The sequence below is a fragment of the Corvus moneduloides genome, chromosome 14 (genome assembly GCF_009650955.1).
Source record: "Corvus moneduloides isolate bCorMon1 chromosome 14, bCorMon1.pri, whole genome shotgun sequence".
Classification (NCBI taxonomy): domain Eukaryota; kingdom Metazoa; phylum Chordata; class Aves; order Passeriformes; family Corvidae; genus Corvus; species Corvus moneduloides.
Genome location: NC_045489.1, coordinates 12,101,365 through 12,124,796, shown reverse-complemented (window position 1 = coordinate 12,124,796; position 23,432 = coordinate 12,101,365). Strand labels below are relative to the sequence as shown.

Genomic DNA, 23,432 nt, shown 5'->3' with positions numbered 1-23,432 from the left:
GTTAGAAGTTCTTTGGAACAACGAATGTATTTTCTCAGCATTGCAAAGGAAATTGAAATGGTTTTGGTGATGCAAGAATAAAAATGCACATTTTGCCAGGTTATAAGAGATGGTACTGTTTTACCCCATGAATTTATCATGGGCTGCAAACTTGTTACTGCAAAGAGATTTTGGGGAAAACTAGCAGGAAAGGCTTTGTGGAGACTTTATGAGAATGAAGGAGCATGCAGAGATCCTGCAAGCATCAACCAGCTTGCCCACAAGCCCTCATGGCCGTACATCCCAGTGCAGTCCTGTGCCCTGTGCTGAGCTCGTGTTAATGACATCCCCATGAGTCACACGAAGGACACCTTGTGAGCACCCTAAACATGCTTTTATTATATTAATCTTGAGCCTGGCACAAATACAGTCAGCTGGAAACACGACTGGCTTCATCCTGGCACTTTGGGCACCTAGCAGAATGCAACCCTGGGTCCCCATTTCCTCCCAGCAGACAAAAAGACAGGAGGCTGTGGGGTTTTTCAGATGACTCGTACCTTCTGCACAGGGGATGGGGAAGCAGAGTTAAAATCCAGTGCTAAGTAATCAAGGTTAGATTTCCTTGTCCATGGAAAAGCACCACTGTATGGAGATGTGGCCTGTCTGTGTTCCTGTCAGGAAAGAAGAGAAACTTTTAATGCTCTTAATACATGATCCTAGAAGGAAACAGGATCACAGCTGTGAGCTGGGAGATTTGCCTGGCAGAATGTGAGTGAGAACAGTCAGGACTCACATAATTTTCTATGCCAAAGGTGCCTTTGGTTACTAACCACAGCATAACACTGATAATTGTGCGATGGCATAAAGAAACTGTGAGAGCCTTTTTCTCCTGGTAATTCTGGCAAAACAAACAAAACAGGCTGATTTACACTAAATTTTATCAAGAAGGACTTGTGCCCAGCTTCTCAATCCAAGCCCTTGGAAGGCTCAGATTTGCAGGGTCTCCTCGTAAACATCATCATTTAATGAATTTGAAGAAATTGTGAAAATTCTGCTCAAATCTAGAAACTGAAAATTAATCTCATAAAATCACAGATAACCACAAACATATGACAGGCTTTTCTTGACTAGAAAAATCAAATGGGGAATGGTTACAACTGGAACTGCCCTCTTGAACAGATTTCAGTCTGGCAGAGATGTGGGTTAAAATCTGAAACTATGGTTCATGGAGACTGTGGTCAGTTTTGCAAAATATTTTTATAGTTATTGGTATTGGGCTTTGGCTATGGAGCCAGATCTGTAGACATTGGCTCAGATGAATGGATTTGAGATCCATTTCCACCTAAAATTCAAAGAAAAACAAGATTCTGGTCTTTTGCAAGATATGGCTAAAGAGCAAACGAAGAAAAGGAAGCCACAAAGCCAGATGTTCTTCTTTCATGGGATGGGAAGTGGGGTTAGTGCCACCAGCCAAAGCAGAAGCAATAAGAGGCTTTAATGGGAGTTCTGTTTCTGCACAATATTTGGTGTGTTTCTTTAGGAAGTGCACTAACGGCTTTCTGTTATTTCCTAGGAGATTTTGCAAGGCACACTTTAGAAGGTGAAAAGATTTAATTTTCCTTTGTCTTAATGAGTTCTCATGTAAATATGGCTGATCCCTGTGATCTCTTGGAACTGCTCAGCAACATTCGTGGGCGAACAGCTGAGTTCTGCAGAGCAGGAAAAGGGCTTCCCTTATCTCTCTGTAAATTGGTCCCAGTGTCTGTGGTTTAAAACCATTTCATCATTTGCAAAAAAAGAAAAACCAAACCAGAAGGCAAAAGACAAACCTCCTCAACGTTTTTTCTTAGAAAACAAACTTCTGCATTCTCCATCAATGTGACAGAGCAGAATAAAGCAAAGGATGGCTGTGTGAAAATGAAGATTACCATATGAATGTAACTTTCTTCCTCTTCTCCGGAAACTGAATTGGCAAATATTCTTGCTGAATTAATACCGTCTCTTTCTGGTGAGATAAAGCTCATTCGATTGCTATGAAGAAAAACACAGGAGAGGTTAAGGAAGCATCTTACAGATGCACTGAAATGAAGCCAAAGCCTGACACAGTCCATATGGTGAATAAACTCACACTAAGGCTGCAGCCTTTATGGAGAGGATGTCCAAAGCCACTCCTTAGTTCTAGAAACAGTGTGCTGTATCGGTGAGTGATTTTTTTTACTTTTTTCTCTGGGATTTATGAAAGTTTGCTATCTGCTGTGACAGAAGGTGTAAGACATTGAAGCAATTCTCCATCAAGGGGCACAGAGATATCTATCTATCATTCATTTGGGTAATAATGGAGGCAGTTACTTGGCTGTGCAGGTATCCACATTTTGGAGACTGATGTGAATTAATCAGCTACTGGAGGTACATGCAAACAAACTTGTCTGGCTTTGCACACAGTGTCAACACATGCCACCCGTGCTGTGGAGATGGCTAGCTCAGCCCTTGCACAAGGAAATCTCTCCCATGAACACAACTCTCAGAGGTGCATGGTGACTAAATTACCACAGGTGAGCACAACGGGCTTGGTTAATAGGAAATTAGATGGCCTTTCTGTGCAGCAAGAACAGCATAATTCCTTGCACTGTATTAGTTCGGGCATAACTTCTTTTTTATTTTTGTTAGTGTAAAACATGCAAACTCACCCCAAGCTCGTTATCCTGCAGGACTCTGCACTCTGTCAGCACTGATTAACCTCAGTGCTCTGGCAGGGGTGCTTGGGAGGCTTTCCCCAACAGGCAGTGCCAAAGGGCTTAAGCAGCCTTGGACTGGGGATGCGAGAGAGGGCTCTGCAACTGAGAAACTTTCCACCTTGTGTCTCTTTTGCCCTTCACATGACATCCTCAAGTGGGGGAGTGGAAATGCCCTGTCTGGCACTCATGCCAGCAAAACCTCACATTTTCTGGAGTGCCTGGGGTGTAGAGAGGAGGTTGATGGGAATTTCTGGCTTTTGCATGCACACTTCAGCACAGCTGCCTTTCTTTTTGTGCCAAGACTCCCCCAGCCAGCAGGCTGCAGTCCTCCCCTGCTCACAAGTTCCCTGAAGATGAGTCTTCTGCTGCCCTTGGAGCCCAACAGTATCATCTCTTCACACTACCTGGGCTTTGAGATCAAAAGCATTTGTTTTACCAACAACTAATCTCTAGTGACAAAAGGTCACACCAATAGTTCAAGTCTGGATTGCTGTGTGGCAGAGCAGAATTCTACACCCAGTCTACAATTCAGGCAGATCTTTATCTGATCTGGTTCTCCTTTGCTATATTAATTTTCAGGTGCAAAAATGGCTCTATCATAGTTTAGGCATGCCAAGCTTTTAGCCATCAGAGCAGCCACACCAGAGTGCAGACCAGCTCCAGGCTGTTCAAAAGGAACCTTCAAAACATGATGCTGAATTCTCTGGAGCTGCCCATTGTGAAAGGGAGCCCTGCTTTTTAGAGACAGCAAAAGCCTGGGGGGGCGGTACTGAAACGAACCCTGGGGAATTTGTGTTTGTGGACTTTGGCAGGAAACTTTCTTGTGGGGTGGGATAAGTAATTTTTAACTCTATTCCATGCTAATGCTCAGAAGTTTGGAATGGCAGGTTTCTTGTTGACTTACTAAGGCACAGTCCACATCCTGGTCACGGCAGCATGCTCCCGGATTGTGGAGAGGTTCCTCAAGTCCAGAGGAGGTGGTCGTGCTGTAAGTAAATACAACAGGAACTATGTTTTCAATGAAAAGTACAGACAGTTTAGAAAAATGCAGTTTTATATTAACAGAAAGAAACTAGCAGAGTATTTCACAGAACATAACCAAGTCAGAAATCAGTAACAAATGACCTCTTTGGTCAGTGCTGGAAAGCAAAGTCCCCCAACCACCCTAAAATAACAGAATAAATATAGTGGGCATAAAGATGCCCACAAGATCCATACGCTTGCCCCAAATATGCTCTGCATATGCTGCCTTGGAGAGGCTGTTCAGCCTACAGGTTGTAACAGGTTTTGGTTTCTGTTCTAAACAAAAAGGTCCTATACATGGGGATCAGGATCATTCCTGTCACCAGTCAAGGTACACGTGCCCAGCATTCTCAAAACCCTTTAAGAAAGGATATGAGTTTGCTTTTCTTCATGGCAATGGGTCTAAATGTCTGTCCCCACTTTACAGTAGCACTGCCTGAACCAATTTCTGAGTAACTCTGGCTCTGCAACCCTAAGAGCTTTACTATAGGCTAGGTTTAGGCAATTTCTCCACTTCAAAGCTGAATTTTGTCCCCAGTATATTCTCTAGAAGTGCCACCTAGATTTTGGACACGCCACGAAAACCAGGAGCGGAAAATTACCATCAGCAAAAGCATCTGCAGAAAATTCCTAATTAAACTAAGACAGCTGTACCTACTCCACAGAGGTTTAACCAACAGCCCACACATCAAGTTTGACTACTTGAGTGTTTGGATGTCCCATTCCTGGCAGGCCAGAGAGCTGGTGAGACAGGAGCACATGTACTTCAGAGTGGCCAGGATTTAGTCTGCTGTCTCTCCCAGGCGATGTCCCTTTGCAGTCCCAGTGGGAAGCTGGGCACTGTGCTTATGCAGCCACCTGGGGTTTGACTGCAAAAGCAGCCATGGAAGCTCTCCCTCCGCTCACAAACCACCCTGCAGGCACATCCCAGGCTACAGTGCTCTAAGTCACTCACGCAGCATTTCAGCCCATCCTCTAGAGGGGGAATTCCTTTAAGACATGCCAAGGACACTGTCACAGGAGGTCACCCGTGTCCCCACCGTCAGGACCCCCCGGCTTTGCACTTTAGGTCTGCGCTTACACTTCCTGCGAGGCTTGAGGTCTCGGTTCACTGGAGGGGGCTCCACGTCCGAGGGAAGCTCAGGCAACGGGCTGGTGAGTTTTTCAGTGCTGACGACAGGGAAGGTGAAGGTGGCTGAGGCAGGGCTCATGGGGATGTAGCCGTCGGGGGAGCAGTCGGAGCCGGGCGCGGAGGGAGAGGTGCTGGGGCGCATGGGCACGTAGCTGTCCTCCGAGCTGTCCGCGGCCGGCGAGCACAGCGGCGAGAACCGGCACGGCTGCACGGGCACGGGGGAGAAAGAGAAACAGGGCCATTAATGCACAGGCAGCCCCCTCCAGGCCGGCAGCTGCTGTGAGCTGGGAACACGCCTGAGCCGAGCCCAGGCCGGGACTGTGCTGACGGGGCCTTTCAGAGAGGCGCAAGATGGAGCGACAAGAGACAAACGCAAGAGTTCAGATGAACGCTCCAGCTCTGGAGCAGTCCACTCTGAGCTTCGCAGGTCACTGCTGGAAACTGGAACCAAACTTATTGGTGACTTTATTGGTTAAATCCTCCAACTTCAGCGAGGCTGCACTTGCCCCTCACAGCAGTAATTCCGACCTATAAAATGAGGGAGGATCCTTAATACAAAAAAAAAGTCTGAAAGGAGAACATCTGATGAAGGAGATTTTGGCAAATGTGGAAGCCGAGAGAGCAGACACAGACCTACAGCTCACTTCTGATCACTGAGAATTAGCATTAGAAAATAATTTAATCCAGGTTAGTGCTGAGAGGGAGTGATTACAATCCTTGGAAGCTTTCAAAAGGGAGAAAAATATAAGTTGCCCAACACCAGCAAGGATCTCCCACATGAGACAGTATGCAGCACCAGGCAGAAGACTGGCTATGTGATATGAGATGGTGTGTCTGTCAAAGGCTGAAGCAGGAAGCTGTGGACTGATAGAGCCCTCAATCACAGGCACTTTGAGAGCAGACTCTGCTTTCCTGTGTCCTAAAGAAGAGAGATCCCTCAGGACCATGAAGTGATAGGCTTCTTTAGACCCCTTTTTCAAGGGATAAGCCATTTGTTCTGGTGCTCTTGGTCAATGGTTTAATTCTTGAGGCCACCAGTAACCTTTTCCATAACAGACCCAGCTTCATCTACTTTAAAAACAGGATGCTCAGTATTGAGGCCTCTCCCTCCTTCTTCTCTCAAAGGCTGCCTGAGGCCACAAAGCAGCTGTCCAGAAGCTGCCCAAAGCCAGGCACTTTTCCCATTTTTTTAATTCTTCTGCTGAACAGAGGAGAGGAATGATTGAATATCAGCATATGAAATTATTCACTCTGAAGTTCATGTGCCAGTGTTTCAAATCTGTGCAAGCAGAGTACTTACCAAATTCAAGCTAAGCCTCTTATCTCGACTTCTTAAGGAACTGCCTTCCATGTCTGCTGCAAGGAAAAAAAAGTGATTAAAAATGGGATAAGGCAGTGCAACCTTACAGACATAATTCCGGAGTAAAACATATGCCTCTAAAATAATTAGAGTTTTATAAAGATTCCATAACTCCTAAATGAGGAAATCCAATGACACTTAAGACCAGATCCAACTCAGTAGCATTTCAAGAGTGATTACATCTATTTTAAGTATGATGAAACCAAGGAACCTGTTCATGTATAATCCAGCTGTAATTTATGCTTCCTATACCACAAGCAGTTGGGGAGAAAGACTGGTGTGGGAGCAAGCAAACAAAAATTTAAATGCAGCTCCTGCTCTAGTCGTTCTCTGTTTTCCCATCTGTCAAATTGGGGAAATTATATGAAAAGGGGCTATTATAGAGAATATTATTTCATTATTTCTTGAAAGTTTATTTAGGAGCTTTTTAAGGTGCCAGGGAAGCAATTGTTATTGTACAGTAAATGGTGCGTGGGGGAACTTAATGGTAGGAGAAAAATTCTTTGCTTTGTCTTCCAGAAGTGCTGATGTGGTGCAAGTGGCTCAAGGTGATGGGAAATGAACAGCCAGAGACACAATCACCAGTCTCTACATCTCCTTGTGCCGGTGGGCCTTTGTCTTGGTGTAGGTCAATTTTATTTTCCCAGCAAAAGCCAAAAAACCCCCCAAATCCAGCATTCAGCGCATAGAAGATCAGCTGTGGGAGATGCTTAAAACCACCATCCTTTTCTGAAAAGGGATTTTCTGTGCAGAAAATGGCTTTTCTATGGGAATGCCTTAAATCCCTGCAACCATGCTAATCCATTCCCCACTCCTATGGTGGAGATGTCAGTACTGCAACTGGGGGCATTTTTGGTGATACCAGCAAAAAAGGCCAAACAAGAACAAAACAATTCTGTTAGTGCAGATACATGTTCAGATAGACACAGTCACTGTCCTGGGACAGCTACATTCATTTATTGTTTTGGCAAAAAGACATTGAGGCACCAGGCTGTGGCAGATGCCAGGATACAGGTGCCTTACAGCTCATCCTCCTTCCCAGCACTTCCACCAGAATACGCTGTCTTTGCCCTGGGCTAATTACATCTGTGCACCTTTTGGAGGTTGGCAGGGCAAAAAATTAAGTTAATAACTTGAATGAATTCACTGGGAAAGCTGCCGAGGAACTGCTGCTTTCTCCCTGTTTCTTTTTCTGATCTTTCTTGTTAAACACATTTTAATTCAGAGTTTAACCCTTCAAATCGTTTCAGCTGCACTTAGGGTAAGAAAAAGTGGCAGCACTTATTAATTCATTGCTGCCCCCGTCAGGCAGAGACAATCCTGCAGCACAGCAGCATAACATGACATTTGGCCACTTAATCCTCTTAGAAATGTTTTGGTGTAAATTGGGTTGGAGGAACATGAAGCAGCTGTGTTGGAAAAGAACATGTGCAGAAGCAAGAGCAGCACCTTTCAGGGAGGAACCAAATGTAGCTGATAATTAAGAATAGCAATTCCAACCAAATGGGTGTTTCTCCAGAAACCTTCCAAGAATTGTCTGTACACTGATAAACAGGCTGAGCAGAGATCTCCTTGCTTTAGCTTCTAACTTTAAGAGCAAGATCTAACAGCCCCACACACTGTCTGGCCATTCAAACTGCAGGAGTCTAAAGGATGCTTGTTCTTAAAAACTTACATTCTTTCCCTCATCAAAAATGAAGGTTTTCACATCACTACAATATACTTGATGATTTCCACCCAGGTATTCTAGCTGCCTCCCTCTGTTCTGTGGCTCCATGTAATAAAGCTTTCTCATACTGCATATGCTAGTTTTTGACACCATGACATTCTGGGTTTTGACTGCTACTCTTGTTTGTGATGATGGGGTTTCAGGAGTGAGTGGAAAAGCCAGCTCAGCTCAGAGCAGAGTTTGCTTTGCAGCCTCGCCTTGCTCTGTAGCAGCAGGTTTTCAGACTGCCCTGACTGAAGTGCAAGGACAGAGTGGGATTTGTTCAAGGACACGCAGAGTCCCTGGTTCAACTGGGATTACATCCCATCCCCAGCGTCTCCCTTACTTCCTGGTCTTTAAGCTGTGAAAAGACACGCAGGTCTCATAGAACAGACTGGGTGTAGCAAAGCAGCACAGCTCCAGAGGCATTTCCCACATGCAAGCCCACACTTCGACCTGTATAAACAGAGTTTGGCATTACCCAGTTCAGTGCCTGACTTCTCATTTTGGTTTTTCTACTGCTTTCTCTTCGGAGGAGGGGGGGGGAAAAGTAGCAAGGCATGTGGCACCCTGAAGGGATCAGAGCCGAATTGCTGCCCATGTGTACACATACTGAAAGGCTTCTACAGAGCAGGAGCTGAACCTGAGGAGCAGGCCTGAATCCTGCTTGCTAATTCATTTGAAAGCAGCGTTTTGTGTTACTTTGGGTGGTGTGTGATTTCACAGAGGACAGAGAGGCACAACTGGAAGTCAAAACCACTCTGTGCGTGTGGGCAGCTCCATTCCTCACATTGGTGCTGCTTTGCTGGCTCTTGGAAGTGCACTCACCTTTCCAGTTCCTCATGTTGTCTAAGCTGGATAAGGAAATCCTCCTGGGCACCAGAGTGACCTGAGCCCGGCAGATCCCCGCATGTCCGTTCTGGAGGGCCCCGCCGCCCACCTCGTCCCCCCTCCTGTCGGAGAAGTGGGTGGGCTTGGGCGGCCGCGGCGGGGGCGTGTTGGACAGCACATCCAGCTGCGTTACACCGTAGGGCAGCGCCTTCTGGCTCTTGTCAATCTGAAACGTTGGTGTCAGCGGCGTCCCCAGCAGTGGAGAAGAGGAGGAAAAATCACTGGATGGCCCGCTAATGTCTATGTTCCTGGACACAATGCTGGGATTTGCCAATGGGGCTCCGTCCTGGTGCACAGTGCCAGCACTAGTCGGCTGTACAAGGTACAAAGAGGGCTGGGATTGCAAGGAGTCAACAAAAACATCGTCTGATGATGTTTGCTCCAGAGATCTGTCTGAATTTGACCAGCTGTCACACCTGCAAAGAGACAGAGGTCAGAACCTGAGCTTTCCTTTTCTCTCAGCTGTAAGAACAGAGCAAACAAAAAACCCAACCCCACAGTTTGCCACAAGATCTGTCCCTTCCCTCTGAGCTGCACTGGAGGCTGGGGCACTTTGTGGAGCACCTTGGGCAACAGCAGGTGTCTGGAAGGAGGCTGTGTGTGAGATCCTCAGCCAGCCACCCACCCACCCTGGAAAGGGACAGGACCAACATATGAAGCTCAACCACTAATCTGTGCTATGAAAAGCACCCTGTAAATTGGATTAGTCTGGTGGTCCCCTCTTGTGCTTGGGAGCCAGCCCTGAGTGGCAAGGCTCCTGGGACTCTGTGCCCCAGTTTCACCCCTGGACAGGCAGAGGGTGGCTCCAGCCCGACACATCTGGCAGACCCCAGACTCACCTGTTGTGGCTGAGCTTGCCCGACTCGCAGTTGGAGAGGAAGAGGTAGTCGGGGAGGAAGACTGACTCGGACTCGCTGGGGGTCTCCTCGGCGGCAGCGTCGGCAGCAGCGTGGTCCACTGAGAAGGAGGGGTCGGCGATGCGGGAGGTGTGGGTGGAGGCGGCTGGTGAGGGCTGTGGGGACGAGGTCGTGTGAGACAGGCTCTCCACAGAACCTGCAATGGACACGGATGGCCCGGCTGAGGGACAGCTCTGACTTGCCCTGGCCCTCTGCCCATCCTGGCTGTCACCACCTTGCTTTTGCACCAGGGATGTTTTACCCCAGAGCGGCAGTGAGTCAAGGCAAACACTGGTTCTGGGGAGAGGGGAGCCTGATTTTGCTCCCCCTGCCCCGGCTGTCAAAGTCCTCCAGGCTGCAGGAAGTGCAGACCCCCTTGCTCTGGGGTCCCTCTCTCCTGCAGGGACGAGGCATCCCTCCTGTAGCCAGCGATGAAGAACAGACTCTGCCAAAGAAAGAGCTGAGGCACAGCAGCCTGTTTTATCAAGGTTTTTTTTAGTATCTAATGCAAATAATTAATTATTCATCTCCAACACTTCAAATTAATGGTGACAAGGAAAGGGATTGATTTCTTCCCACTTTCTAGATCTCGGTGGACAAAACTGAGCTTTTCAGCTTGTGGAGTAGCCAGACAAGCCCTGAACTTGTCTGCAAGCTCTTTATGCCTCTCTCGGCTCGACGTCAAGCCACAAGGGCTGTGGTGTGGCCGTTGCTGGAGGCTTCTTGGCTGTGCTGAGAAAAGTGACACTACTTTTCTGGAGGCCACAAGGCACAGGGGAGCCTGTGCCCAGTGACACCTTCTCTGGGCATAACACTCCAATGTCCCCAGCACAGAGTGGGATGGCAGGATGGCAGTGGGACAGGAGCGGGTCTGGGCTGCAGGCAGTGGGGCTGGCCCAGAGCTGGCTGCCTGCTCACACCACCAAGGCCACCCTTCAGTGGCAGCGTGTGGCCAAGACACTCAGACCCATCTGGCCTGAGCACTGCCTGGCAGCAGAGAAGTCTGGTTCTGTTCCTCTCCCAACCTCTGTCTCTGCTAGAGAGCTGGGCAGAAGGGAAGAAGGAGTGATGGCTGAGCCACACAGAGTCTAGCTAAACAAAGCTTTTGGGGCATTTCAACTCAAAAAATCAAGGCCAAGTCGGACCTCCCACAGTGAGCATCTGTGGAGTGGGAGGGGTGTCTTTACAGAGCAGCTCCCCAAAAGCATCTGCTCCTGGCAGCAAGCTCAAACAGTGCCACCAAGAGTCCTCAGTTAGAGAAAGTGATTTTTCTAATGAAGTTTCAGGTTGCTGCATGGCAGTTCCCTCACCAGAGCTGTGTGGGGATGGAGCAGCATTCACTGGGTGCTTGACACCTGCAGGGCTTGGCAGTGGGTGCCCATCTCTATGGCTCAGACACTGCCTGAGTCAAAGCTGCAAAACCCTTCTTCAAAATGAAAAACCCCACAGCAAAAACAAACATAAGAAATCAGTGATTGCTGATAAAACTACACCGAGAATTAACATGCCTTCGAAGTGTAGCAAGATGGCAGATTTCTCTAATGCTGATATCCAGAACTTGATGGAAATGATGGGACCCAGCCCCTGACCAGCTGCATGCATCCTGTGGCCCAGATCATCTTCATCACTGTGTGATAAGGTCCTGAGACCCTCCAGCAGCTCCAATCTAGCCCCAACCTCAAAAGAGCCACAAGCCTTGGCACTGTACCAGGTTGCTGTAGTCACTTCTCAGCCCTGGAGGGTGCTGGGTGTACATACAAGCAGACCAGGAGGGATGGACAGGGCTGCCAAGACTTGAGTGGTTAGACAGCACCATCACTAAGCACAAACAAAACCCCCTCAGGCACATGGTGCAGTTCTCGGGGCCATCCTGTACAGGACCAGGAGCTTGGCTCAATGGTCCTTGCAAGTCCCTTCCAACTGAGGACAGTCTTTGATTCTACTGATCCAGGGTCCCCTGCTAGCCACAGCAGGCTTCACCCCTCATCTTTCTAATGGCAGTCAGAAGAAGAATAAACCAGCTGATCTTCCCTCCCTGCACTATCCTACACCTCATCCCTTTGAACTTGGGAGGGAGCTGCCTCTTTTCTTCCTGTCTACCAGCATTGACTCCCTGCTGCTTCTTTCCATTAGCTTCGGAGGTCTGGGTGGTGGTGGGCCTCAGGTCAGCAAAACATAAGAACGTGCTTAAATTCAAGTTTAAGCAATGGATTTGCTTTAATTTTGAGCAGGTGCTTATAGCAGCAGGGTTTCAGCAGTAAGCATCTGGAAGGAATGGCTTTTACAGGGTTTCACATTTGCAAAGCAGAGCTGAGGGCTGCAGCCTTTCCATCTGAAAAATAACTTTTGTTCATCATGCTGGCTCAGACAGTAACTCTGCTTTCAAATCTTGGACTCTCAGAGCTGTCTTGCAGGCTGACAATGATCAAATATACACTGGACTAACTCCCTAGGGATCTCAGAAAAGCATGTTCACTTCACCATCTGACTACGTTAAAAAAACCCCCAACAAACCAATAACTAAAACTGCCACAATGCATAAGAAAGAAATTAATGACATTCTGGGTTATTAACACAGAGAACGAACAGGCCTGAACTCCATCTGGTACTCACAGGGTTTAGCCATGGATTATCCCATCAGGAAAGGCTGTGAGCTGTAGACCACATGGCAATGGTTGTGAGCAGGAGGGAGGGATGGGGACAGCACAGACCTGCCCTTTTCTAACCTTCAGGGGCTCAGGGACCTGCAGCCAGCTCCTCACAGACTGTCCCTGTCCCTGCCAGCTCTGGCGGTAACCGAATCGCGTGCATTAAAACTGTACCACGACAGCAGCTGGGCAGAATAAATTATGCATGGCTACTTTCAACAGTGAGAACGCAGAGAATAGGCTTGGTGCCTGCCATCCCTTTTGCCAGAGAGACAGCAGGAGGCTTCAGCTGCCAAAATAACTGCTTTGGTGGCTACTAACCCAAAACATTTCTGCCCTGCAGTTGTGGGGAAGGTCACCACAGAGGCTGCACACCATCTTCCACAGTGACTTCTCCCATCAATGGAAGGGCCATTGCTTGGAGAAACAGAGGGCTTTTCCCTCCTGCTACAGACCCCAGCCCCCTCCCCAAGAATTGTTCTGGTGCAACAGCAGTGCAGGGACACGGTGGAATAGGGGTGTTCTGCTCACATCAGTCACCTCCAAGGGTGCACTGACATACCAAGGAGGTAGAAATAATACTAGTAAGGCTTCCTAATCACACTGGTTAAACAACCTTCCCACTAGATTCTCCAATGAAAAGCTGTTACGTTGCATTGTACATAGGATAAACTGTGCCCTGATTTCATCCCCTCCCCTGCCCCAGACACTTGGGCCAAGCATCCTCTCAATCCCCTGCATGGCCATGGGTCCTGGGGGGCTGGGGAATGATGGCTCTGTTGGGAGATTTCACCAAAGATGGAAGCAGGACTTTGCATAGATATGGTAGGAAAACCAGGAGCAAGGCCTCTTCCTCTCTCCTCCAGCTGACTCCCTGAAGGTGCCAGCTCCCCTGTCATTTCCAGCGCAGCCAGCAGCAGTTTCTTGTGGCAGCAGTGTGAGTGCTGCTGGCAAGCCCTTCCCGACAGCCGTCCTCCCAGGTGCTTCCTGACATCTGCCTGGAACTGCCATGTCATCTCTGCGTCTCAGCTGTCCCCTCTCTTGTTGACTACAGAGCTGTGCTCACAGGAGCCACGGCTTTCGTAACTTCGCTCCGCATCTGGCTGCCAACACCTCTGGCGTGGGGACCTGGCTGTTCATCCAGCTTTGCTGCTGGAAGGGACTAACTGGGAACAACAGGACAGTGATTAAAGTTGAGTCACTGTGTACACTTGTGTGTGCACTTTGGGCATTAAGCAGAGAAAGCAGCAGACTGTATTTTGGTCTCAGAGTCAAAGCAAATTTTCAGTGACGCACAGATTAAGAGTGATATGACTCATATCAGGGACTAGTATTTTTTTAAAACAGTAGCATTCAAGTTAAAAAAGAATGTGGCATTTAATAGGGCTTTTCTCTTCTAATGTTAATTTTTAAGGGTAATTTATTTAAACCTACAGGCTCTTGGAGGATTTAGGAGATCCTGAAAAGCTGAAGCACTTAGCAACTGTTTGAAATGTGATGTGCAACTTGTGGAGCTTGCAGATTTAAATCAGAGGATCTGGATGTGCTTGACAGCCTGACCTGGATACACCCCAGACCTGAGCTCACCAGCAGGAGCTGCAGGATAAACAGAAGCTCTTAGGAGCTATTTGGCATTAGAGACACAGTAAGTGCATGTCTGGAGGCTTAGCTCACGCCATCGTTGATGGGGGCTGCAAGTTCAGGTGCCAGACTTCGTACTGAACCAAGGCAAATGCTCTGCTCTGCTGAACTTCTTGGGGGGTAATATCCACCTTGGAAAGTGTCCGCTTTCCCAACTGGTGCTGCAAGAGCTGTCATTTCTCATCCATCAGAGCCTACACTGGCAATCTTTGCTGGGAGAGAAACACCAATGTGTAATACTCTTGAGTATTGTCCATGTGCAAGTCTTAAAAGCAATAGTTCACTGCACCAGCAAAACAGGACAGGCATTTCCCAGTATAAATGCACCCATCCTGGGACAGCCATTGTCTTAGCTCCTCTGGCACAGATCACATCCCCCGTGAACATCCTCACACAGTGCCAGGAGAAGGCTACCTGCACATTTGAGAGACAAAAATGATTTTTCTCTTTTCTGTTTTGCATGGAAGCGTTTACCTTAATTTCAGAGTAATTGGTAAAAGTATATCTAAAATAATCCTGCACCAGAAATAAAAATTCAAGAGCAATAACCCAGTGTCAACAACACTAGGAACTAGAACAGTAGGAAGGTGGTTACTGAATATCCCTAATTCCATCCAAGCTCCAAAGGGCAGTAGACTCCAGCCCCTACCAGCCCTACTTTGAAATTTGTATTCATGGGCAGCTTGTACTGACACATAAAAATCTGTCAGCAAGTTTTCATGGTTTTTCTGAAGTGAATGGGAGAAGAACAGACATCACATTTGTAACAGGACCACTGCAGTGTTCTTCCCACTCCCATTTCCCTCAGAAGACACTACTCAAAAGAAGGCTAAGCAATGCCAGGAACCATGATAGAATGAAATAAAACTTTCCCATAGCCTTTTGTTTCCTATCAAGTTGCTAGGTAATGGTGTGGCCATGCAGCACTTGCAGACACCAGCAGCTCTCTGAGTGCAGCAGCACAAAGACCATGGAAGGATAAACTGCCTGGCCACACTACATATCCCCAGACATATTACTGCCCTAGGGCTCGTGTCCCTCCATGGCCACCCTCTTCCACTCTTGCACTGCCTTTTATCACATTGAAAGGCTTCGTTCTGACTCACTTCCTCTGAAACTCTCAAATTGCTGCTGTATCTGCCCCTTGGAATTGTCAAGGGAAGGACAGATTGCTGTTATCTGAGCCCGATTGTCTCATTTAAAAGGTAAGTTAATGATGGTACAGGTCCTGACTTTAATTACTGGCTACATCCATCTTGCAGTGGTTAATTCTTGGCAGCTTTTCAAGAAATTCACTCTGCTGAGTATATACAGGTGTAGGGCCTGGCAAAAGAGCTACCTTTATGCTTCACTGGCAGGACCATCTCTTAAGTCTAGACACACACTTCTAACACTTTCCTATCCTCTGCCTTTTCTTTATTTTCTCTTATTAACAGACTAAGGCAGCTTAGTGTTTCTGTCATTGATTTATGTACATGCATATACACCCAGGTCTGTGCACATTCCACATCCAGCAGAGCCTGAGAAAATGGGAGTTTTGCAGGATGCTTTCCTGGAACAGGTGTCTTACATTAAGCCAAACTAAATAAATACAGGACATGTAATGAAATAAACGGCCCCAGAAGATAACACTCAGTCAGCTTTTCACATAAACAGCACCTTTTCTTATTAAGGACCTGCTGTTTGCTCTAGCAGGAGTTGCTTCATCAAAGTGAGACCAAGCAGTCAGTGAGTATTTCCACCCTGCAGCAGTGAGGTCCCTGAGAACTTTCAGGTCAGGGTTTAGCAGCCTCTCAGTGCTGTGTGGAGCTATGGGAATCACACTCCACTTCCACCTGCCCAGCCCAGTCTGACAGCAAGGCCCATGCCTCCTGCACCCCTGGGAATTCTCCCAGCCTCCAAGATGAGTGTGATCCTACCTGTGCCATCTTCTAGGTGTCCAAAGTTACAGATCTGGCTGATATTGTGCACCCAGATCTGCATCTCCTCCTCGGTCTTGGCTACCAGGTAGAAGGTGCGGTAGGTGGTTCTCACGATGAAGACAAAGTTGTTCTGAAATTCCTTCTTGATGAAGTTGGGCCCCGAGTGCTTCAGCACTTCACATTCATTGAGGTCAATGATGCGGATGGGCTTTTTGGAGTGGTTGTTCCTGTAGTATTCCAGCACGTCCGGGTTCCCGCTCATGCGGCCCCTGCGCAGCACGAACCAGCGCTTCCGCCAGGCCTGCAAGGGCACAGACAGGGCCTTAGTGCCAGACACGTGCCCCAGCACCCAGCCCACACACAAGCACCAGGGTCTGAAAAACCCCTCAGCTCATTGAATCCAGTTGTCAAGCCAGCACTGCCAAGACCATCACTAAACCATGTCCCCTAACACCACATCTGCACGTTTTCTTAAGAATTCCAGGGATAGTGACTTCACCAGTTTGCTGGGCAGCCTGTTCCAATGCTTGACCACCCTTTCAGTGAAGAAATTTTTCCTAATGTCCAAACTAAACCTCCCCTGAAACAACCTGAGGCCATTTCCTCTTCTCCTCTCGCTCATTACCTAGGAGAAGAGCCCGACCCCCACCTGGCCACAACCTCATCTTAGGTAGTTCTGGAGTAATAAGGTCCTCCCTCATCCCCTCTTCTGTAGGTTGAACAACCTGAGTTCCTTCAGCTGCTCCTCACAGGACTTGTGCTCCATGCTTATTTTCTTTCAGGTTTTATAGCTGTTTTGATAAGCTGGCCAAATTGTGATTTTTATTTGGTACACTTACTATCAAGCTTGCATTTGAGATAGGAAAACAGGCAGAGGGTTGTTCCTTGGAGGTCAAGATGAGCAAGATTCTCCCTTCCCCTCACCCTGCCAACATGATGCAATCAAAATGATCCAATAGGTCACCACCTCATCCATAGAGGAGAGAACACATTTTTCTTTGTAAAATGAAAATACCGAGAACTGTGCATACGTGGAAACAAGTGCCTTTTGCCCAGCAAAGCCCAGGGCTCTAGATACCCTGTGCAGCTTCCCTCCTATGGTTTTCAGTGCTATTACAAAGCTTTTAATGAACTGCCAATTACTTCTGAAAGCCCAAAACAAAGCCTAAGGGAGTTGTAGTGCTAAAAATTAAACAGAAAACTTCAGCACCTTACAAAAGGACGATTATTTACACAGGCATTGTCAACCTAAAACAAACCTGGCAACCACTGATGTTTTTTGACCCTTGTGACTGAAGGTATGGGTCCCATACAGGCTTAAATGAAGTCCTGGCAGATGCAGCATCACTCTATAAAACTATATGCCTGTTCCCAGGAACAAAATAATATACTTCCCCTTTTTTCTTCTGCAGCTGTTTTTGTTCATCAACAGTATAAGCACCTCTGTGTTGATTATAGCTGTCACCAATACACCTACTCTGAGGGCCAGAAAAAATCAATCCTGATCTCTGTCCCACAGAAAAAAGGCCAAAATAAGACATTAGGACCTTTGCCCCTGCTGAACTCCATAAAAGCTGTTGGATACGTCGTGCCCAAACCAGCCAGGCCAGGGAGCAGCCAAAAGTAAGGCTGCAGCTGCCTCAGCTCTGATGGAAACCTGGGAAAGGTGCAGGGGCTCACGTGCTGCCCAGGGACCTCCAACAACTGCACAAACACCGGCTGCTTTACCTGCCTCCATCTGAGTTAAAAGTTTGCTGAAAGAAACATCCAAACAACCACTACCACAACCTTCCTACCTGGATCTTACCCAAGAACTGTTTGCAAAAGGACTTTGTCACAGTGATGTAAATCCAGGTGGTAGCTTGTGTTTGAGTTAAAAATCACATTTCTTTTGCAAAGAGTGGATCTGTCAGTTTAAAGACAGGCAACCATTCAATCTTAAGACAAAATAACTGAGTTCAGACTGCTTACAGTAAGACGTAAGAGGCCTTACTGGCACAGTTTAAGATAATCCAGGCACTACAGGTTTTGCTGATGCCGAGTTCCCACAGGCATGGTGATAGCAAAAATGAGCAACAAAAAAATATCAACAATCATTAAGTCAGGAAAAAGCATTTCTTTTTGTACTCCAAATTATTTTTTTCTTACAGTGCAGCCAGTTTTCAGTGTCTGTCAATATTCACCCAAAAATTTATCTAAGAAGTAAGTCTGTTCAGCCTGTCAGCACCTCAATCTGTTTTGAAAGCAAATGATTCTTCAGAGACCAGAGAATGAAATATCCCAGAAAAAGCTCTTGCAAGGCTGAGCAAGCCTGTGTACAACAGGTGCTTACAGACTAGGGCATCACATCAGGAATAAACAGGAAACAGAGATGAGGTACAAAGTATATTGCACAAAGAAAATTAAGTCTTGCCACCATTGATCTATTGAAGTTTGAAAGCGATTTGATCTCTGTCGGAAGTAACTAGAGATAACAGGTTACTGATGTATCTTAGACAACTCTAATCTTGTGGATGCCAGGGAAAAAGAGAAACATACACAGGAAACAGAAACAAAAGAAAAATGTTTAATGGAGAAGAAAATTTCTGGACTAGCCAGATACAACACTGGAACATGGGCCAGCAGGTACCTCATGCACAGTACTGAAAAGAGCCCAAATCCCTATCACCTGCGATCCAAATCCTGCACAGACTCAAGGCACCCCCCACAGATGGATCAGGGCAGAAAGTCTCACTTCCTAACACACTCCCACCCCTAAACAACCAAAGAGAAATGCTTCAGTTGTGAGAGAAACTAGAGCTACTCCTTTGCCTCCCAGAAAAACAGGCTGCTAAAGCAACAAGTAGAAAAACCCAAACAACAAAACCACCCCCTGACAAAACTACCAGCCCTGCAGCTTAAATACACCTGGCTCCTGCTGATGGAAATTGGATAGAAATCACCTGCATCTGAGCAAGCTGAGGAGGGAGGGGATGGGGTAGGCAACTGTCTCCCCTAGCTGGCAGCTGGGGAAAAGTGGGAGGTCAGGGCTACCTGCTGGTGGCTGCTACAACATCCTGAGGCAGCACAGCTCAGTACCTCATCCTGTTTCCAAGCATTTTGATTTTCATGATTCTGAAGAAGTGTGTGGGTTGTGTATAGCACAACCTGGGCAGCTGGTGAGATAAAGGAGAAAACTGCTGCTGTGCTATGTGGAAAAGCCTGTGGTGCCTCCGTTAGGAGGCAAAGGCTGGCTGTGGTGTGTGTGAGGGGCTGTGGCTCTGCTGGTTTGGGTCTAACCCTGAGAAGCTGCCTGCTGACCTGTTTCCCTGTAAATACACAATTTGATCATTGGGCTGTTGCTGTGTGACTGGAGAGGGAGAGGTGCCCGGTCAGAGTGGCTCATGATGGGAGAGGAGAGCAGGGCTGAGTCTTTGAGAGAAAACACCGGCTATCACAGCTGAGCAGCCGTGAGAACAGGGCTGAAGGGAAACAATGCCAGATAGCTGCCCAAATCTGCACTGCCCTTGGGAAGGGTGGGCCCCCCACTCCATCTCCCACAGGGTGGCCCTCAGCACCTTCCCCAGGCTCACGGTGGGGCCCAGGCACCAAGCAGCCCCTGGGCAGCTGAAAAACAAGTAGATTTTTCTTGTGGGGGTTACACAGAGACTGTAGAAACACGCAGGGAAGTGGGGGTGGAGTGAGACAGAGGAACTGCCCTTTGGTGATACCACAAGCTCGAACAAGCTGACAGCTCTTGGCTGCCACCGTTGAGTGCCCCAAACATTAATGGTCTCAGAACCTCATGGAGCTGCAGGGACCAAAGCAAATACCTGCCCGTGCTGCCAACCCACTGCTGATCCTGGAGCACAGGGGAGGGACAGGCACCGAGGGATGACAGCCTGAGCCAGCAGTGCAGGTGAACCAACATTTGCACACTCAGATCTTCACAGACATTTAAGCGCTCAACCCTTCTTGAAGTCAGGTGCCATGGCAGGGTGGCAGTGGCACAGGATGATGGGGACTCTGCTGGAACCACCTGGCGAGCTCACCTGCTGCCCTGTGCCAGGGGTGCTCTATGCCTGACACCAAAGAGCCGTCTGAGGGAGCAAAACCAGTGGACACTGCCTCATCCAGCACTGGAAAATGGGGAGTACTGCCAGCCCACTGCCCCAGCATCCAGCCTTGGCTGGACACAGGCAGACCAGCACCAGGGAGGGCATAGAAAGGTGGGAAGGGATGGGACCGCCTCTTCCCTGGGTGTTTGCTTATAACATCAGCTTCATTGTACCATCAAACTGCCCCCCACACACAGTGCATTCACACCTCACCTCTCCAGGCTCCTTTTCTTGTCCTCCACTTTCTAAGGAAAAAGTGGCATCAGCTGCTGACATGACACAGTCACCTGCATGAGTGGGGTTGAAAGACTATCTTTTGCACATCCTCTCACATTTGACATATCCAGTCCCATCACTGTCTCCTCAGATTAATTTCCATTCTGAAACTTTCCCCAATATGTGCCTTTACCCACAAAATGTTGGCTCCAAAACCCTTTTCCTTATCCTACAATGCTGAGTGATAATGCACAGGGTTTTTGAGCCACTTGCAGCATGCCTGCAAGTGGACAGGAGCAGCTTTGCCATTGCCAATACACAGGACTCACCCTGTCCCGTGGCACAGGCAAAGCAGGGGTTTTGGTTGTGGCACACCTTTCAGCAGGAAGCTGTTATCTCCGAGTCAAATATCCTCTCCTCATTTTCCTGGCACTTGCCTGCAATCTGCTGTGTACCTCCTTTCCCTGGGGTAAGGAGATGCAGCACATTGGGGTCACTGGGAGCCCAGCAGTGACAAGCCTTGGCCAGACAAGACAGCAGCAGCAGCTTTTGTCTCTCAGGGCCCTAATAGCTCATACATGCTGGTGCAGAGGGTGCCTGGCACCCCACAGGCCCCATCCGCAGGGCAGGCACTCGTGCTGCTCTCCAGTGCCCACCCCAGCCCCACGGCAGAGCGCGGTGGGTTTTACACAGTTATACATTCTCAGTAGTTTCCTTTTTACCATTTCCCAGTCACAAGGCTGCCTCCTCCTTTCCCTGTTACGGGACTGTCCCCCTGTCTGCTGAGGGTGTCGGTACCAGGCTAAGAGAGCACCTTCGAGCCCCTGACTGAGGCCAGTGGGGACACCCGAGGAGGCAGCAGGGCCAGACTGGCAGGGCTGTGGTGAGGAGAGATTTATTTCAGCTGATCAGAGCCAATAATATCTGCCAATATTTAGTCTGGAGCTGCACACGCTGCCAAATTTACAACAGAATGTGGATCAATTTAAGGGTGAAAGACTGCACTCCCATGGCTGAGATGAAGTATATACTTCAATAGGGTACTGATTCCTGGGATTCAGCCTAGGCTCCTCAATCACACTATGGAAAGGTTCTATGCATCCAGAATATTGCATCCAAACTATTACATTCATTTGGGGGCCTCCTGAAATGATTATTTTCTTGACAAAGGAGTGATAAGATGATTGGAAGTATACATGTCCTCCAAAGCTTTGTGGCCACTAGAGAGAAGGCTGTATCAGAGAAACACAGCTACCATCAGACAAGAGCCAACATCAATCTAGAACAATTTTCATCTGCCCTTCGTAAGTGAAACAGTTCAATGCCAAAAGAAAGAAAGAATTTGCAGCAGCATTGGTTGGCTGCCAGCACATTCCTTTGTGTAACACAAGCTATCAGTGTTTTCGTCTTGCTCCTGAATTTTTGACTTTGGGAATTCCAGAGCCACATCTGAAAGGGGGAGGAACAGCTCTATTTCTATTTCAGTAGGGTTTCTAGGAAAGAAATTGCTCCTTCCACAATCTGATGTCTCTGCTTCTGCTGCATGAGTGGTGTGAGGTTTAGAGGGCTGCTCTTATATGTGAGCATTTGATCTACCTCAGCAGTGTCAGACAAAACAGGCCACGAGCAAACATATTCTGGGCTGAAAAGCATCTGGCTAGTGAACAAGGCAGAATGAGAGCTGAAAAGGTTTAGCCCAGGACCTTCATCGCTTACCTTCTGCCTGACGACCATGTTCTCATTTGTTTGTACAACATATCCAGTATTTAAGATCTAAATAATTTATTAGAGGACGTACAAGCTCAGGGAGGTAAATTGGCTTGAAATGTAAATTGCCCTGTGGGTTTTGATTTTTTTCTGGTTTTAACAACAAAACACAGAACAACCAACGAACATGAAATTCTTGACCAGCTATATTAATGCTTACAACTCCCCCATGAGGATAATCTTCATTTTACACAATGCAGCAAAGGGGATGGCAGGGGGAAGCAGAAAGAAGGGTGGCTGTGTGCTGGTTCCTCGCCTGCCTCGTGGCCTCGCAGCTGTGCTGCTGGCACAGGACATGTGCTGGTCCCCAGGCCTGCTGCAGGGCCTCTGGAACTCAAAGAAGAGTTTGAGAGCTCAGTGATGGGGATGACTGCAAAAGGCTTGACTATTTGGGATTGCTCTCACCCCACAAAATCCCTTGGAGAGGGGAAAGCAGCAAATCCCACTGGAGAAGGGTTTGGTATGGCTTCTCTCCCACAGCTGGTTGAGGGCTATGAATTTCAGTGCCACTCCTCCTGCCACTCACTGTGAGCCTATGTCTTAACCCACCACCCTTGGGGAAAGAGAACTAGCAGAGCTGCAGGATGACAGTCCCACAGGAGTGCCAGTACTTGAGACAAGTTTTCACAGCTTGTCTTTTTTAAAGAACAGTTTTTAAACAATTCCCGTGGAAAAAAGAAGTTAAGCGGAACTTTATAGCATTTGCTATAAATGGCCCAAAAGAGGAAGTTAAAATTCATATGTAGACAGGTTTGTAAGCAGCTGATTCTGAGCCCACTAAGAAGACCATATATGTTAGCAGAGGTTCCCTGCCTGCACAGAGTGGGAGGTGTCAGAGCTGCAGAGCACTGTCCCTGCAAGAGGGATCGGCAAGGAGTCGGGACCAGCTCCCAGCAAACATCTTTGTGTTCAAAGGGGACATTGTTGGGAGCTCTTTGTGCCGCTCTTTCCAGAGTAAAGGGCCAGTCCCATGCAGCACATGCTCCTCGGACTGCGAGAGCCTTGCAGAAAGGCTCCTGCCTTGGCAGCCTGCAGTGCTCAGTAATAACACTTGATTTACTCTCACAGAAATCAGATGGAAAAGACCTCTTAAACCAGCCAGACTGTCCCCCAGTTGGAGTTATGGTTTTGCTGTTTTCAGTTGTGGCTGTTGGTCTGCAGCACCCATCAGCTCTGCATAATTAATCTCTCCCTGATGAGGCTGCCTGCTTGTCCCTTCCAGTGTGTCCCTGTGGAGCACTCTGGGAGCAGATGAGCTCGTTGCCCATCACTCACTGGTTTAATGCTACTCTTGGATTTTGTCTCCCTTATTTTCAACTCAGCTCTCACAAATGTCGTCAGCAGTGAGAGGCTGAAACTCATAGTTTATGACTGGGAAAGAAAAATCAATAAATACTCAATTTCAGAAAGGGAGACT

The 23,432-nt window shown here is 47.8% G+C and overlaps 1 protein-coding gene across 3 annotated transcripts in view; it reads right to left on the bottom strand.

Moving 5' to 3' along the window:
* The window catches only part of GAB3 (GRB2 associated binding protein 3), a 66,066-nt gene that overhangs the window by 4,871 nt on the left and 37,763 nt on the right, over window positions 1–23,432 (bottom strand). For 2 of the 3 annotated variants that reach the window (XR_004243018.1, XM_032123966.1), the window contains exons 2-9: window positions 15,933–16,236; window positions 9,668–9,881; window positions 8,766–9,244; window positions 6,170–6,225; window positions 4,819–5,074; window positions 3,619–3,700; window positions 1,908–2,010; window positions 537–650 (exon numbers count right to left, since the gene is read on the bottom strand). Coding sequence is in view for 2 of the 3 variants with exons in the window: in XM_032123966.1 (XP_031979857.1) it covers window positions 537–650; window positions 1,908–2,010; window positions 3,619–3,700; window positions 4,819–5,074; window positions 6,170–6,225; window positions 8,766–9,244; window positions 9,668–9,881; window positions 15,933–16,236 (1,608 nt within the window). In the remaining variant the exon portion in view is untranslated. The remainder of the gene's footprint in view (window positions 1–536; window positions 651–1,907; window positions 2,011–3,618; window positions 3,701–4,818; window positions 5,075–6,169; window positions 6,226–8,765; window positions 9,245–9,667; window positions 9,882–15,932; window positions 16,237–23,432) is intronic. The other variant, XM_032123968.1, reaches the window with a different exon arrangement.